General features: G+C 40.5%; 1 protein-coding gene across 1 annotated transcript in view; it reads left to right on the top strand.

Moving 5' to 3' along the window:
- The window catches only part of nrg3b (neuregulin 3b), a 185,878-nt gene that overhangs the window by 166,009 nt on the left and 5,817 nt on the right, over nt 1-14,052 (top strand). The window contains exons 5-7 of the mRNA XM_079658502.1: nt 1,686-1,788; nt 4,048-4,174; nt 10,037-10,146. Coding sequence (XP_079514628.1) covers nt 1,686-1,788; nt 4,048-4,174; nt 10,037-10,146 — 340 coding nt within the window. The remainder of the gene's footprint in view (nt 1-1,685; nt 1,789-4,047; nt 4,175-10,036; nt 10,147-14,052) is intronic.

The raw sequence follows: 14,052 nt of genomic DNA, 5'->3' as shown, positions 1-14,052 counted from the left end.
TCCAGGATGTTTTCAGATGCTATCTTGACAGAAGTGTTCTAATATTAAAAACGTTTTCCCTCCCTTTTGACCTCAGTTACACCCCCTTGAATGTGTTGATGCAGCATTGGTGCTCTGTAATGCAGAGGGAAAAATGAAAAGATAAAAGAGGAAAGACATCGCGCACTTGGTAGCACTCCAGTGTCTGCTTTGAACACAGGAAGCTTTCCAAATGTCCCTTAAAAATAGAATTTGACGAAGTGGATAAACAAGAGTAGACAAGCAAGGATGAAGAAGGCCTCCCTGGAAAGTTCTCTGTTGACAGCATCAAAAGCCACAGACAAGATCTTAAAAGGTCATGAACAGGTTGTGGGGATGTTTTCTGCACTTCACCCTGCGGTTGTCAAGGTGTAGAAATCAGACACAGGGGGGGTTATTGTTTATGATTGAAAGAGTAATGTCACAGAAGGTTGAATTGAAGGTCATGAACAAAGTCTCTACCCTTCTGTGACAGTTTAGCCCCTGCAGGCATCGCTCGAGTCTAGATAGTAACGCTTGATTTGTGAAACCCAAATTGATTGCCAGGAAGGGAATCAAGCAAGATCTTTCACAAATCAAATGTTGCTATCTAGGCTTGTTTGGGGAACTTCCGAGATTTTTCGGAAGTTTCCGTGTAGCCGCCAGACGTCCGGGCCAAAACGTCCTACTCCATACGTCCTAAATGTTAATGTTCAAACAACTTGAGACGCGAGGATGGAGTTGAAAGATGACGCCTGTACCCAGTTTTTTTTTTTTTTCACGAGTAGTCAGTTTACACACAGTTCACAAATGATTTCTGCTAAAACCAAAAACAAAACCGATATCCAATAGATCCTGAGATTGCATTTCGGCGAGTTCCGTCTTTTTTGGCCTTCACAAAGATTGTGTACCTGCCTTCATGCACAGGTTGCTCCACCATGATTGCCTACAAACAGAAACCAATCTTCACCTACAGATTTCAGTTTTACAGTGATGAGGTCATGAATTTCAGCGGGACATAGAGGTTCCTCCAACTAGATGAGTTGTATTTTTTGTGCTTATTTCGACCACTAAACGATGTGATTGAATGCAGTGCCTCCACACTCTGTAAGTTGTGCACAACCACAATTCATCTGCTCTGTCAGACAGATATCTGCTGGGATCAACTGCTACTTGTCCCAGCTGCCTGTGACCTTAAGCCTCTGCTGCTGATGTACAAGGGTCTGACAAGAAGCTCCGGGAGCGCTCATTTGCTGCTAATTCCCTGTCGCCATCAGTCTCCGATATGCTGACACACATACAGCTCATGCACGCGCGCAAAACATGCACGGGGTGGCCCCTGCTGTGCAAGACAGTCCATCGGGGTTGCCTGCTGGGTTTTGTCTGAACGAAATGATTATCACACTTCAGTTAGCACATGTCACTGAGCCCTGCCTGTGTCTGCCTTGTCGCCATCCCATGCTCAAACACTGACATTTACTGACAGCAGCATCGGTCGCTTTATGCTAATACAGATTGTGGGTGGATGTGTGTGTATGTGGCAGTTTTTGAGCGTCCATCTGCTGTTCGTGTGAGCTCAGTATGTTGATTCTTGATCTGTTTCTTTCTCCCTGATCAATCACAGGCCATATATTTTGTGTCAAAGAACAAATTCAATGGCTTGAACTGTGTTTTTTTTCCTTCCGCAGAGAGTGGTGACACTTACCAGAGGCAGGTGCTGTCCATCTTCAGCATTGCCTCAGGGATCTGTCTTCTTGGAGTGGCATGTATGGCTCTCTACCGGCGCAACAAGTGAGTGATGCCACATGCCAGCCAGCACCACATTAGTAGAGTGTGCCCCCGGCTGTGCAGAAAGAGCACTTCACTATCATGGCATGGAGCCCGATGAAATTCTAAGTGTGAGTCAGCTAGAGGATGTTTTAGCAGGGCATCAAATCCAAATTGTGTAGGATGCATTTGGGACACATACTCATGTAAGATTTATTCGGAAAGCGGTTTCCGAGAACAGGTGTGTCACAAAATGCTCCTCACAAAACGAAATACACAGATAGGGCAAGAGCTAGACCATGTTCAAAAAGCCATTAGACACTAAGTGCATGTGCGTACGTTCCCGACTGGGTGAGAGGGGTACCAGGCAGCACGAAAGCCAGCCTGCCAAAGTCAATTACTCACTGCAAGGAAAAATAAAGAAAACAAATGTAGACAAAGTAAAAGTAATGGCGGCGTAAAAAGGGAGTTAATGTAGTGTTGATTAAATTGGTCCTGATAAACAAAAATGGGTTTCATTTCAGTACTGGAGTGCTCTAAGAAGCGTCTGTCGGACAGCATGACCAGAGAGTCCTGGCTCAGCAGTAGAATAAATGTACTGGAAATTATCCAAACACATAGTCGTTGTTGAATTGAATTTATTTTCCCTGAATGTTTGGTGACATGCAATAAACCTAAGTGTATTCTGCTCCTCAGGCTTTTTGCATCAGTACTCCACTGAGAAGATTAACCAGTAGTGCTTCCTTGATAGTGTTTAATGCAGAAGAGAAAGAGATAAAAAAGTAACTTGTACATTTTCAAACAGTAAAAATATATGAAAATCAAAGCCAAGTTAATGAATGGTTATAATTTGTAGTAATTATGCAGGATACAGAATGGGGAATACATAGAACCACATAGTGGGTGAAATATCCACCATCAGTTGCTGATTGTCATGGATTAGACTATGAAATTAGCTAAGTAATAACTACTGTACTAAATACAGCATAGTGTATTAAGCTTATATATGAAATGATGGTGGATTGAAGGAAAAGGAAAAGCCAGCAAATTCTTCCTTTACGGCTCTCTCTGTTAGATACTGTTTTTAAGTAGTTAGTAACCAACAACAACATCCATTTTTTATGTTTCTTTTCTTAATATGAGCTTCTTTTAAATCTGGAAGAATTTAGCCTGCAGCCTCATTTGCAGATAAAGTATACTTTAGCAAGCCGGTATTTAAGAATGATCATTTAATGGCAATTTAACATCTAATTTGAGATTCTTAAGCATCAATTATTTTCTTCTTTTTATTCAATCAAAGTTTTATCACAAGATTAAAAAAAAAAACACTGTCTTGTTTATTTTAGGATGCCAATTTAGTTTTCCGTGTCCCATTTTTTTTTTCATAAGAGTTCCTTTTATTTCTAATCATGGAATGGACTGCAGGCAATTATACTGTACGGGTGAAAAGATTTCAGTTATCTCCTGTAGGAAGCAGGACAGTCTGCTTAAGACTTCAGTATTAAATGGATACACCTAACAGGCACCATTAATTTGACATGTTCACTTCGCAGCTTTCCATTATGAATGCATTATTAAAATATCCAGCCATAACCGTTTCTCGTAGTCTCCCTCTTCAAAGTGAAGTTCGAAGCTCTTGAGTCTCCGGAGGTATTTCTGGAAAATCTCAGTCTTGTTTTTGTTCTTTTTTCAGAATATTATCACAAAGGCATGTAATGGACATTTCATGGTACATTGACTTAATTACATTTTCACTTGTGCAAGACATCTTCTCTCCTAATGCTATTTCTGTAACCAGCGCTTTTAAACACCATCAAACCTTTACTGTTACAGCTCCCGGAAAAAAAAAAGTCCACATCTGGGTTGCAAGTTCAATTCCACTCAGTCTCCTTAACCTTTCAAGGCCGTCATACATTAACAATGTTTGACACATGTTGTTAGATCGTTGTAGTATCGCCCTAAGATATGTTATGTGTGTGTGAGTTATTATGTGGCTGTTTCCACACACAAACAGCAAATGATGTGTCAGGAATGAAAAGCCATCGGTTCAATAAATATTGTTGTCACATATGTGTTTAAAGAGCGGGTCAAGTGGGTCATAAGAATCAATGATTGAAGCAAACGCCGTTATCAGAGTGTGTAATCATTTCAGAAAAGGCAGGAAACACATTGACCTCAGCAAACTGCTAATAGTGAACTTCACCGCCATGGTCATTTTAATTTTAGCCTATTCTGTATTCTTCACGATCCCCTCTTTCTCACCGCTCTTGTTTTTGTCCGCAGAAGACACAGGGAAAAACTGCAGGCTCATTTCTCCGATAGCCGCAGCCTGAGGGACTGCAGTGTCAACGCCTCTGGCCTCATGTCCAAATCTGCTCCCAGGCTCCAGTACAGCCTTCAACTCCAGAAGGTGAGTCTTTACCTGATATTGATTTACTTCCTGGTCATTTCTTTATCATCATTATGATCATTTTAATATGTATAGTACTTCTCTAAAAACGGTTTAGAATGCTTGACAGGTTGATGTATGAGGGGCTTCTTAATAATCTCTCTACTGGCTCAAGCCTTTAAGTTCACAGTCGTGTCTGACGGGCTAAGAGACAGTGGGGAATTAGAGTTTCAAATGAATATACAAGAAAATATTCTTGTCATTACTGTGAAAAACCTTACATTGGAAGTTCTGTGGCTTGTCACGGTCCCTGAATTCGACATGTAAGCACAGCACCAGTACTCTATAGTAGGCAAATGCTTTTAAATGACACACTACTGCTGGTATTTTACGACTGCGAGTGCTAAAACTGTATTTTTGGTGCATATACTTGGTTGTAAAATTAGCAAATGGAAAAACCTTTTGTAACAGAGGTTAAAAAATGTCTGCAGGATGTAGAGGTTTGTGCCAAATGTAATTGTCACCTCAGCTCAGAAAATGATAAGAAAAACTAAATTGTCTGATTAAATTATTGATTAACGAAGAATCAAACATTTGACGAGAGATCAAAATCATCGTAAGGAGAACGATTCGATTTGAACAGCTGTTCCTCGTAATGAAAAACCACCAAGTCACACCCTGGTGAAGGGAAATAAATGAATGGCATGGTGTGGAAAGAAAAAGTGTCTTGAAATTAATTAAAAGCCACCGCTGCAGCAGAGAGAACTGACCCAGACTCTCACAGCAGAGCAGGTGTAGGATGTACATGGCTCTGATAATGCTGATCTCTTCTCAGAATCCCAAGCTAATTGCAGCGCACTTATAAAGATCTCATCAAAAGAGAGAAATTGCCATAACGCATTAGCACTTCCCTGAATGCACCCTCTTTGGTCGGGTGTGAGGGGAAATGCTCACATATTACGTGAATGTTTTTTTTCTTCTTCCTCAGATGCTATTTGTTGTTTTTGAGATTCAGTGTGCATCCCTCTCATTGTTTGAGGAAGTTATACGCACCACTGCTTTGCTACCATATGCATATGCTAATGTACACCTGCTCTACAAAGATGTGGAAATCTCCAGATGTCACTGACCCTCACAAATTGCAAGAACATAAATAAATACTTCACATCTTCTGCAATTTGCATGACTCTCCCTTAAATATGTATGTGTGTAGGCAGGGAGATAACATACTTTACTGGATTCAGAACAGAGGGTGGTCCCATTTGATAACGGTTACGTTTACCTTAGACACAGTTGTGTTTGTTGCTGTCCTCATTCAGGTTTGGCCTTGTTCTGCTATTTATGAGTTGCCAAATGTAGTCTTACGGACACTGTTAAATAATTCAACAGAGTCTACTGTTACCCACCCAAACAAGCAGCCCTATATACTAGATATAATGCTATCAGGGTGACACTGCAAATTATGGCTTTGAGCAGGTGACAGATAAAAAGTCGCAGACCATTTGATTTTAAAGTTGGGTAACTGATGACAAGTAGAAATGCTTTCATAATAAGACATGCACATGATTTCACTTCTGCACAGATATACTCCTCCACTGACACAAAAACCAGCCTCAGCACATCTGCGCCAAGTGTAGTGTATTTCAGTCAGAGGCTATTGTCCCATTGCACAATAGCAGGCTATTATATTAACACCACGGCTGTGAGAATATGGTGAGAGGATTTTATAAGGGCTCAGCATGCATTGAAACCCCATATCCAGCCAGAAAATCCTTTCAGAGCCGGACACACGGAGGAAGCCAGGTGGAAGACAAAACTAAAAGACAGTGATAACACCAAAACACGGAAACACAAGCTATAATAGAAGAATGTGAGGGAAGCTTAAGGTGGGATGTGAACGATCACTAGAACCACCCAAAGAAAAAGATTAACAAGTGAAACCCATTTTTCAAGTGAAGCCCATTTTTTGACACAGCAACCCCACACCACTGATTTTCTCCACCCACTCTCAACCATGTAGGGAAAAGACATGTGCCGTGGTGGGTGGTGCAGCAAGTTCTCTGGGTTTTCCTTTAAAGGGTGATTTAGACTGACAAAATGTACAAGGGAAAACAAGTCTAGAGAAGAACAGAGCACAGTGTTCAAAGAGGCTCAAAACATTTGCTGCATAACTACCCTCCATCAGAACACAGTGGTTTTCTTCCGAGGCTGTAAGTATGAGGATGAGCTCGGTGAGCCGTGACCAACAGGCTGGTTCTGTCGAGGAAGGTGCAGAGGGGAGGATGAAACTAAAGACCATTTGAGTGTCTTCCACACCCCTCTATGATAAACTGATGTGCTACTCGAGTATCTTTAACCTCCCGAAAAATGTGTGCACTCCCTGAGCTCATGCGCTGTAAACTAAGACCTTTTCCTCTAGGTGTGCAGAGAATGCGTAGACCTATATGCTGACATCATTGTTACACAATGCCTCCTGCAGCAGAGTCTCAACCAACTCGGATTACGAAATTTATGGCACCCTTTTTAAAATAGACACATGGGCACCTGCACTTTAATCTATATTGTTTTTACTCTACAGCCATGAACTATAGGCAAGGCAAGTTTATTTACACTGAACAAAAATATAAACGCAACACTTTTCTTTTTGCTCCCATTTTTCATGAGATGAACTCAAAGATCTAAAACATTTTCTACATACACAAAATAACCATTTCTCTCAAATATTGTTCACAAATCTGAAAAAATCTGTGATAGTGAGCACTTCTCCTTTGCCGAGATAATCCATCCCACCTCACAGGTGTGGCATATCAAGATGCTGATTAGACAGCATGATTATTGCACAGGTGTGCCTTAGGCTGGCCACAATAAAAGGCCACTCTGAAACATGCATTTTTGCTTTATTGGGGGGGTCTGGGGGGGTCCGAAAACCAGTCAGTATCTGGTGTGACCACCATTTGCCTCACGCAGTGCAACACATCTCCTTCGCATAGAGTTGATCAGGTTGTTGATTGTGGCCTGTGGAATGTTGGTCCACTCCTCTTCAATGGCTGGGCGAAGTTGCTGGATATTGGCAGGAACTGGAACACGCTGTCGTATACGCCGATCCAGAGCATCCCAAACATGCTCAATGGGTGACATGTTAGGATTAGAGTTAAAACTGACTGGTTTTCGGACCCCCCCAGACCCCCCCAATAAAGTGTAAGATGTGAATAGTTCAATTAAAAGTTGCGGCAAAAAAAAAAAAAGTCTTCAGCCTGGATTTAAAAGTTGTAAGAGTTGCAGGTTTCTGGTAGTTTGTTCCAGATATTTGACAATATCCCTCGCCAAATTCTCACATTCCTCTACCAATAGTCTTCCTGTGAAAGTATAGTTATTTTAACAGTTTTCTAACCTTAACCTATACATTAACGCCTGACTCCTGTGCCCACATGTCCCGCCTCGTGCAACATTTTAGCATATTTATATGATTCTCTTCCATCTGTCAGCACAAATACCTACACTTATTTACACATCTTGGAGTCTTCCTGTGCAACATATGTTCCCTCCATCTGTACATCCAAACTTAAATAGCCATGTTAATTGCACACGCTCCTGCACTTAAGTGAATATACGCAGCCATGCAAACTGCTTTATATATGAGTCATCTATGGGACCTTTTAAGGAAAATTGGATAGTTAAACAATCACATTCGACTGAGAGTGGTGTTATCAACATCTCTGTGGCATAGAAGTGTCAAATAAAAAGAGATAGGGTATGCCCCGATGAGACACACTGCACCAAAACAGACATGCACCAACATGAAGGAATAGGGGCACACATGCTGGAAGGACAAGACGAGAAGAACTCAATTCCCTTCAGCCGGAAGCTGGAACTTACTAACTATCCTCACTCTAAGAGACTGGGTCACCCTCAGGAATGATGTTAGGCTTTATGAATACTTTATGTGCTCAGAGAACGGTAAGGGCCATAGAAAAAAGAGTTGTGTACCAAAATCCACAGAAATAGGACATTAGAATATTTTAATCAACGCTCTAGGGTTCCACAAGGCTTTGTTCTGTTTTGACCAAAGTCAGTTTTACACTCTGAGGTCATCTTTCTACAAGACATGACTTGCAGTACACCAAGAAAGCACACATTCTTAGAAACCAAAGGCTTTTTTAATGTTATTTGTGAATATGTTATCAGAATATATTTATGTTATTTTATCTATTCAAGTGAAAGGTTTTTATAAACAGGCATTGGGGATGAACTGCTGTCCTTTTGAGTATTGTTTTAAATATGAGAAAGTATCAAATATGAATGAGCTGAAGTTTGTGTGCATGAAACTATGCCTCTTGAAAAAGTTGCTTTAAAAAGAAAACCTGAAGGCACAGTGCCATGAGAGACTAACCACATTAGCCAGTTGTTCAGAGTGTTGTGACAGCAGGGGGGAAGATATGAAAGCTTCTGTAGGTAGATCCGTTAATAAAAGGACAGGCCGCTGCAGCTTGATAATTAATAACGCTGTCAACAAAGATAATGCTAATGTGCATGTCGGCAATGTACAATTCTAGAACAGCCGATTAACATTTTGCTCAGGTAGAACAGAAACTGTGTTAGCTGTCAGTGTTAGTCACATTTACACGTTGCTCGGTTGGAGCACTAAACTGCATCTGCTGCTGGTTTGTGCCCAAGGAATGTCCTTCATGAAGAATGGTCAAATATTCCATTATGCCGGGTTAAGGATCTGTGATTTGATGGTAATCCAAGGAGGATCAATGCTGCTCTCAATGCATTTGTTTGCCATTCTTCTTATGTAGTTGATAGTCACCTTATTGATAGATTTTTCTCTGTTTCTTTCAGGCTTTTCTTTTTTCTTGGTTCTCCTTGAAATAAATCTCCGTCGCGTTGTGGTTATCCAAGGCTTTCACAAGTGGCATAAAACAAGGCAAAAGTGAGATAGGAGGGAACAAGTGAAATGGGTTATGCCACACAGGTCTGCCATTGTCTGCCACAAGCTATTTATTTTATCCCCGGACATAGATAACCTCCTCTGGGAAAGTTTGCCACTGTAATTGTTCCAGAAAGTGAGGAGTTCTCCACCTGCAGGGTATATGAGAGGGTGGCCAAAAATGATCCCATTTTCTTGCACAACTTGTCAACAGCAGTAACAGCTCCCTCTGGGAGTCAGGGGTATATGGGAGAAAAAGAGGCTTATCACGCATGGACCCCCTGAACTGGCTCTAAGTCACATGCAATTGCTTTAATGATGTAAAATCAGAGAGAAAGAAAGGGCAGCAGAGGAAATACTGTAACTGGAAAACCGAATTATCTCATGAGTCTCAGAGGGGGTCTCTCAGGGTTGCTGTGCCAGAGCGCTGTCTGGGGCCTGTTGTGAGATAATGGTGTTCGTTTTGATCATAATAAAGGGAAAGAATTGAGGGGGAGGATTCTTTAGGAAACCATTAATGTAATCTTGTGTGGGATTAATTCTTTAGTGTGGCAGGAGTGCAATGAGGGCCAAGCTGGAGTTTATTCACCAAGCGTCCCTTCTTAATCTGCAGTTTAAAATGTAAAGTGTAATTAAAGACACTCTGCCTCACTGAGGGGGGAGAACATCCTGACTGGGGACTCAAACCTGAGTGGGGACTCGCTGTTAAGCTACATATATATCCCCTGCATTATGTATTATACCCACAGCTTATATTCTTTGTTGACTTACACAATCACTTACACCAGACTGTCTTGTTGTTGATTGCGATCTTTATAACAAATGAATGCAACTGCAATAAAGAAACAAAATGTCTGTCACATAGTTCAACGATCATTTTGAAGATACATCCTGAAGCCACAATTACCATGTTTTATTACCTGCTGATGTACTATTCGTCTTCATTTTTGCAGGGATGCAGTTCTCATGGATCGTCCGTTAAGGGCAGCAGCGTGGCACCGGGCACATCGACAGCAGCCCCCCCTCTTTTCAGCAGAGCGCTGTCTAAAGGGAAACGCTTCAGGTGACATGTGACATCCTCTTATTTCCTGTTTCATACCTCTCGCTAAATCCAGATACAAGAGGCAGCCAATTGAGAAATGAAATCATCACACGGGAGACAATACCGAGCGCATTATAAACAGATCATTTGTAAAATTGGTGATTTATGGTGATTATAATCATGAGCCACCCTATTAATATATATCTTGGATACATTGCAAGCTTTGTCTGTGTGCATAACAGAATCACACGTTTTATAGGAGGATTATTGGTTTAGCTTGCTTAATTACATTTATATTAGATTCTTTCCATATAGTTGGAAAAGAGGATGTCTTTATTGACATGGCGGGTAGAGAAAATGAGTCATTAAATGTGTGCTCAGGCAAATTCGGAATTGACTTCTTGCAGACTGAAAGGCAAGAGGAGACAGAAGAGAAGTGCATTTGAATTTGCAGAGTTAAACATTGATCAGACACATTTTCCCTCATGCCAGCCTTTAAATGACACCAAAAGCCAACAGAATTGACTACATTTTGCAGGGACGAATCTCATTTACGATTGTGATCACAGCAGTGACAATCAATTGCTGTCATTTTAAATCCTCAGAAGAACAAAGGGATGTTTTAGAGCATGCTTCAATGGCCCTACACATATCTGGGATGTTTACAGAAAAGCTTCATTTGCTTTGATGATATTATGTGTGCAGGCACAATTTGAAAGTTAATGACATTCAGTCACACAATGTGCAAGATGTCGTTACTCAGAAATATATTTCCCTTAGCACCAATTCCACTCATTGTTGGTAAATCGCTAATTGATTGCTGGTAAATGTCGATCTCTCCTGTAATATTTTTCTATTTTAGGCAGCACTTGAAGCATCTGTGGTTCAGAGCTGCAACTTTTCAGAAAACGAAAGGCTCCACACATGTACTTAAGGTCTTATTACATGCTGGGTGTGTTATATAAGCTTTCAGAACTATCGGGAGAACAGACAGTACAGGATATGATTAGAGGCAGTGATGTTTGCAGAGAGAGGCGGGTGTGCTTGTGTGTGCAGGCAGAAGGGGATTTCAGATGTCTATAGTTGACTATGATGACAACTTCAGTGAAGCCTCCACTGATGCGGCAGTTGTTCTCTGTTTTAATGGGCTGCTGCTGTGTCCAAAAGGTTGTCATGTGTGGCTGAAGGGATGGTGCTGGCTTTTTAATCCCCACAGTGTCCTGCAGGTGCTTCACGGAGAGCAGCTGACAGTCAATCATCTGTTCAGCCTGTTCTCAGAGCCGGACAAGGCAGGGGAGAACTAGACGGTGATGAATGATGTTGAGATGCTTTCAGCTATTGACCTGAGAAAAGAGGACCATATTTTGAGCTATCAGGAGAAATGCCCAATAGTGCATGTCAATAGGGCCCATCAATATTGCTGAAAAAATGTTACTTGTGTATCCCAGGGGTTTGTATGAGTATGTGCAGATTGATTCACATGCATGGATGCACAGTATATGTGTCGGACTGGGATTTGGCATAGACGATTAAGACATCATATAACATCAGTGAAAATATATACATAGCCTGGTCTGAAACCAAAAGGAACGGTCTGTTGGGATGCACTTAGTCATGTGTGCGCTTTGATCTTAACGCTTATCATAGCAGGCTAACATGTTTTAAATTATGATGCTGAAAGAACTTATAACTCCAATGGGAATAATAGTTTTGCGGGTATGTCTGTCGCCATGGTGGAGCTAAAAGTGTTAAAAGCCATTAAGATTAGTTGTACAAATAGGCCTCTCTCATTAAAACGTTCAGAAATGTTCTTAATTTGCACACAAAATAAGTCCACATGCAAAATAACCCGACACGTGACATTGCCAATGTAGTTTTACGACTGCATAAACTGAATGTCACTAAATTAGGTTCATTTAGATTTGACATGCAATTGCCCACTATTAGCAATCAGCTTACACCCCTATACAAGGACATACATTTTTGTAGATGTTTGTGATTGAGAGAGTGTTTATATCGCTGTAAGAGAGAGATAGTGCCCACAATAAGTTTTTCAGTTTAGGATTTTCAGCACTGAACATTGGCTACATTTGCACAATGTCATGGTACTAGAGATTGTTGGGGGTAGCCATCATCATAAGTACTGTTTGTGAACGAGGCCCATAGTCTGTAAACCAACATTTCATTGCAATCCATCAAGTGGTTGTTGAGATTTTTTCTCGATCAAAGACTGACTTTTCTGGCATCATATTTCGGGCATTTATGAATTGATGAATTTATGAATTGACACTTTCTATATAGAATAATGCTTGGTGAAGAAATCTTCAATTTCATCTCCAATGTTGGTAAGTACTGAATGAACTAGCCAGTACCGCTCTTTCTGTTCAGTCTGTTCTCAAGCATATTTCCAAATTGCCTTGCCAGCTAAATCTGATGGAAATAGCTCCGTCCAAGTCGATGCATAATCACCACACTGCCAGTACTCAATCAATGTTTTCATTTGTGCTATTGTTGAATTTGATAAATCGCCAAGTTTGTATTGTCTTGATTGGATTATGAGGAAATTGTAAGCTAATCAATGTGCACAAATTGAGTCAGTGAGCATGAATTTTTAACATGCTGACATGTGGTTCTGTGGAAAAGTGTTGTACTTTGTCACATACTGTAATGTTATTCTCCATATCCCTGTCTCTTCTGTCTAAAAGAAGCACAAACATAGAAGAACTCATTATAATTGTTGCTTTATAAGTCCACCAAAACCCATTTAACATCAGGAGGCTGTACATTTTTGTAGTGAATGGAGATAAGCCCTGGCCTTTTAATTTCAGACCTTTAACATTTGACTTTCAATAATTGCAACCGCCTAGTGATATAATTCACAAAAACATATTTGATTTTTCCAGCTTTCGGTTAATCCTAATTAACAAAATCTGCATACTAATAGCCAAAAAAGATGACATAATTCAGCTTTATTCATATCAACTTTTTACAACATCAGACGATGCATACGCTAATGCTGGCAAACTCTAGATCTGACATTAGCCATGCTTATTGTTCCACAGACACGGACATTTGGAAATTATGATTTAACTGAGTAATTTTTCCACATCGTTGCGGTAAGCTTTTAATTGATAACCAGTCGTCTACTGGAATGCTTAGTTTACTGCATGAATTAAAAGCATTGTGGCAGTTCAGGTAAAGGACAAGCTAGAAAATATTTGCACATCCACTGACCTATTGTTCATAAAATAAACATAAGCAGGTAATGAAAAAGGCTGCCACGCTGAAATGTATTAAAAAGAATAATGAAAATGATATATGTCTGTATTTCATAATCCCACACCTTCTGTGGGAGTTGTATTTCTCTTGCTCTGTATTGATAGTGAAATATAACTTTGATTCACATTTGATGTCATGGCTTTAATGCTGCAGAAGTGCATGGATGTGCTTTGAAGTCGACCACCTGCTGCCTCCAGAACAATTTAAAAACAGTGTGCCTCGGCAGGAAGCACAGGCTTTAAAGAGGGTAGCAGGATGTAGATTTTTGTTCTCGTTGAGAGTAGAAAAGGAAGAAATGTGCCCTTGCATATTTATTTCATCAACAGTGTCGAAATCAAACAGGCAGGTCACAAAGAGAAACATTTAAGTGTTTTGTGCCAGAATCACATTCAAGCTTTGTGGCTCTGCAGATGTCGGTTGTTCATGTTCATTCAGGGTCCCCAGAGGATGAATGATTAACGTATTCTCCTAAAGCTGCCATGAGGTTTACATGTATCTTTTGGTAAAAGATATTCAAGGTCAAAAGAAGATTCATTGCAATGACATTGGTGATATTTTGACTTAAAGGGGACCTATCAGGCAAAATGCACTTGTGTACGTCTTTTATACATGAATATGTGTCCCCGGTGTGTCAGGGAACTCACCAAG

The sequence above is a fragment of the Notothenia rossii genome (genome assembly GCF_949606895.1).
Source record: "Notothenia rossii genome assembly, chromosome: 11".
Classification (NCBI taxonomy): domain Eukaryota; kingdom Metazoa; phylum Chordata; class Actinopteri; order Perciformes; family Nototheniidae; genus Notothenia; species Notothenia rossii.
This window is presented reverse-complemented; position numbering and strand designations above follow the sequence as displayed.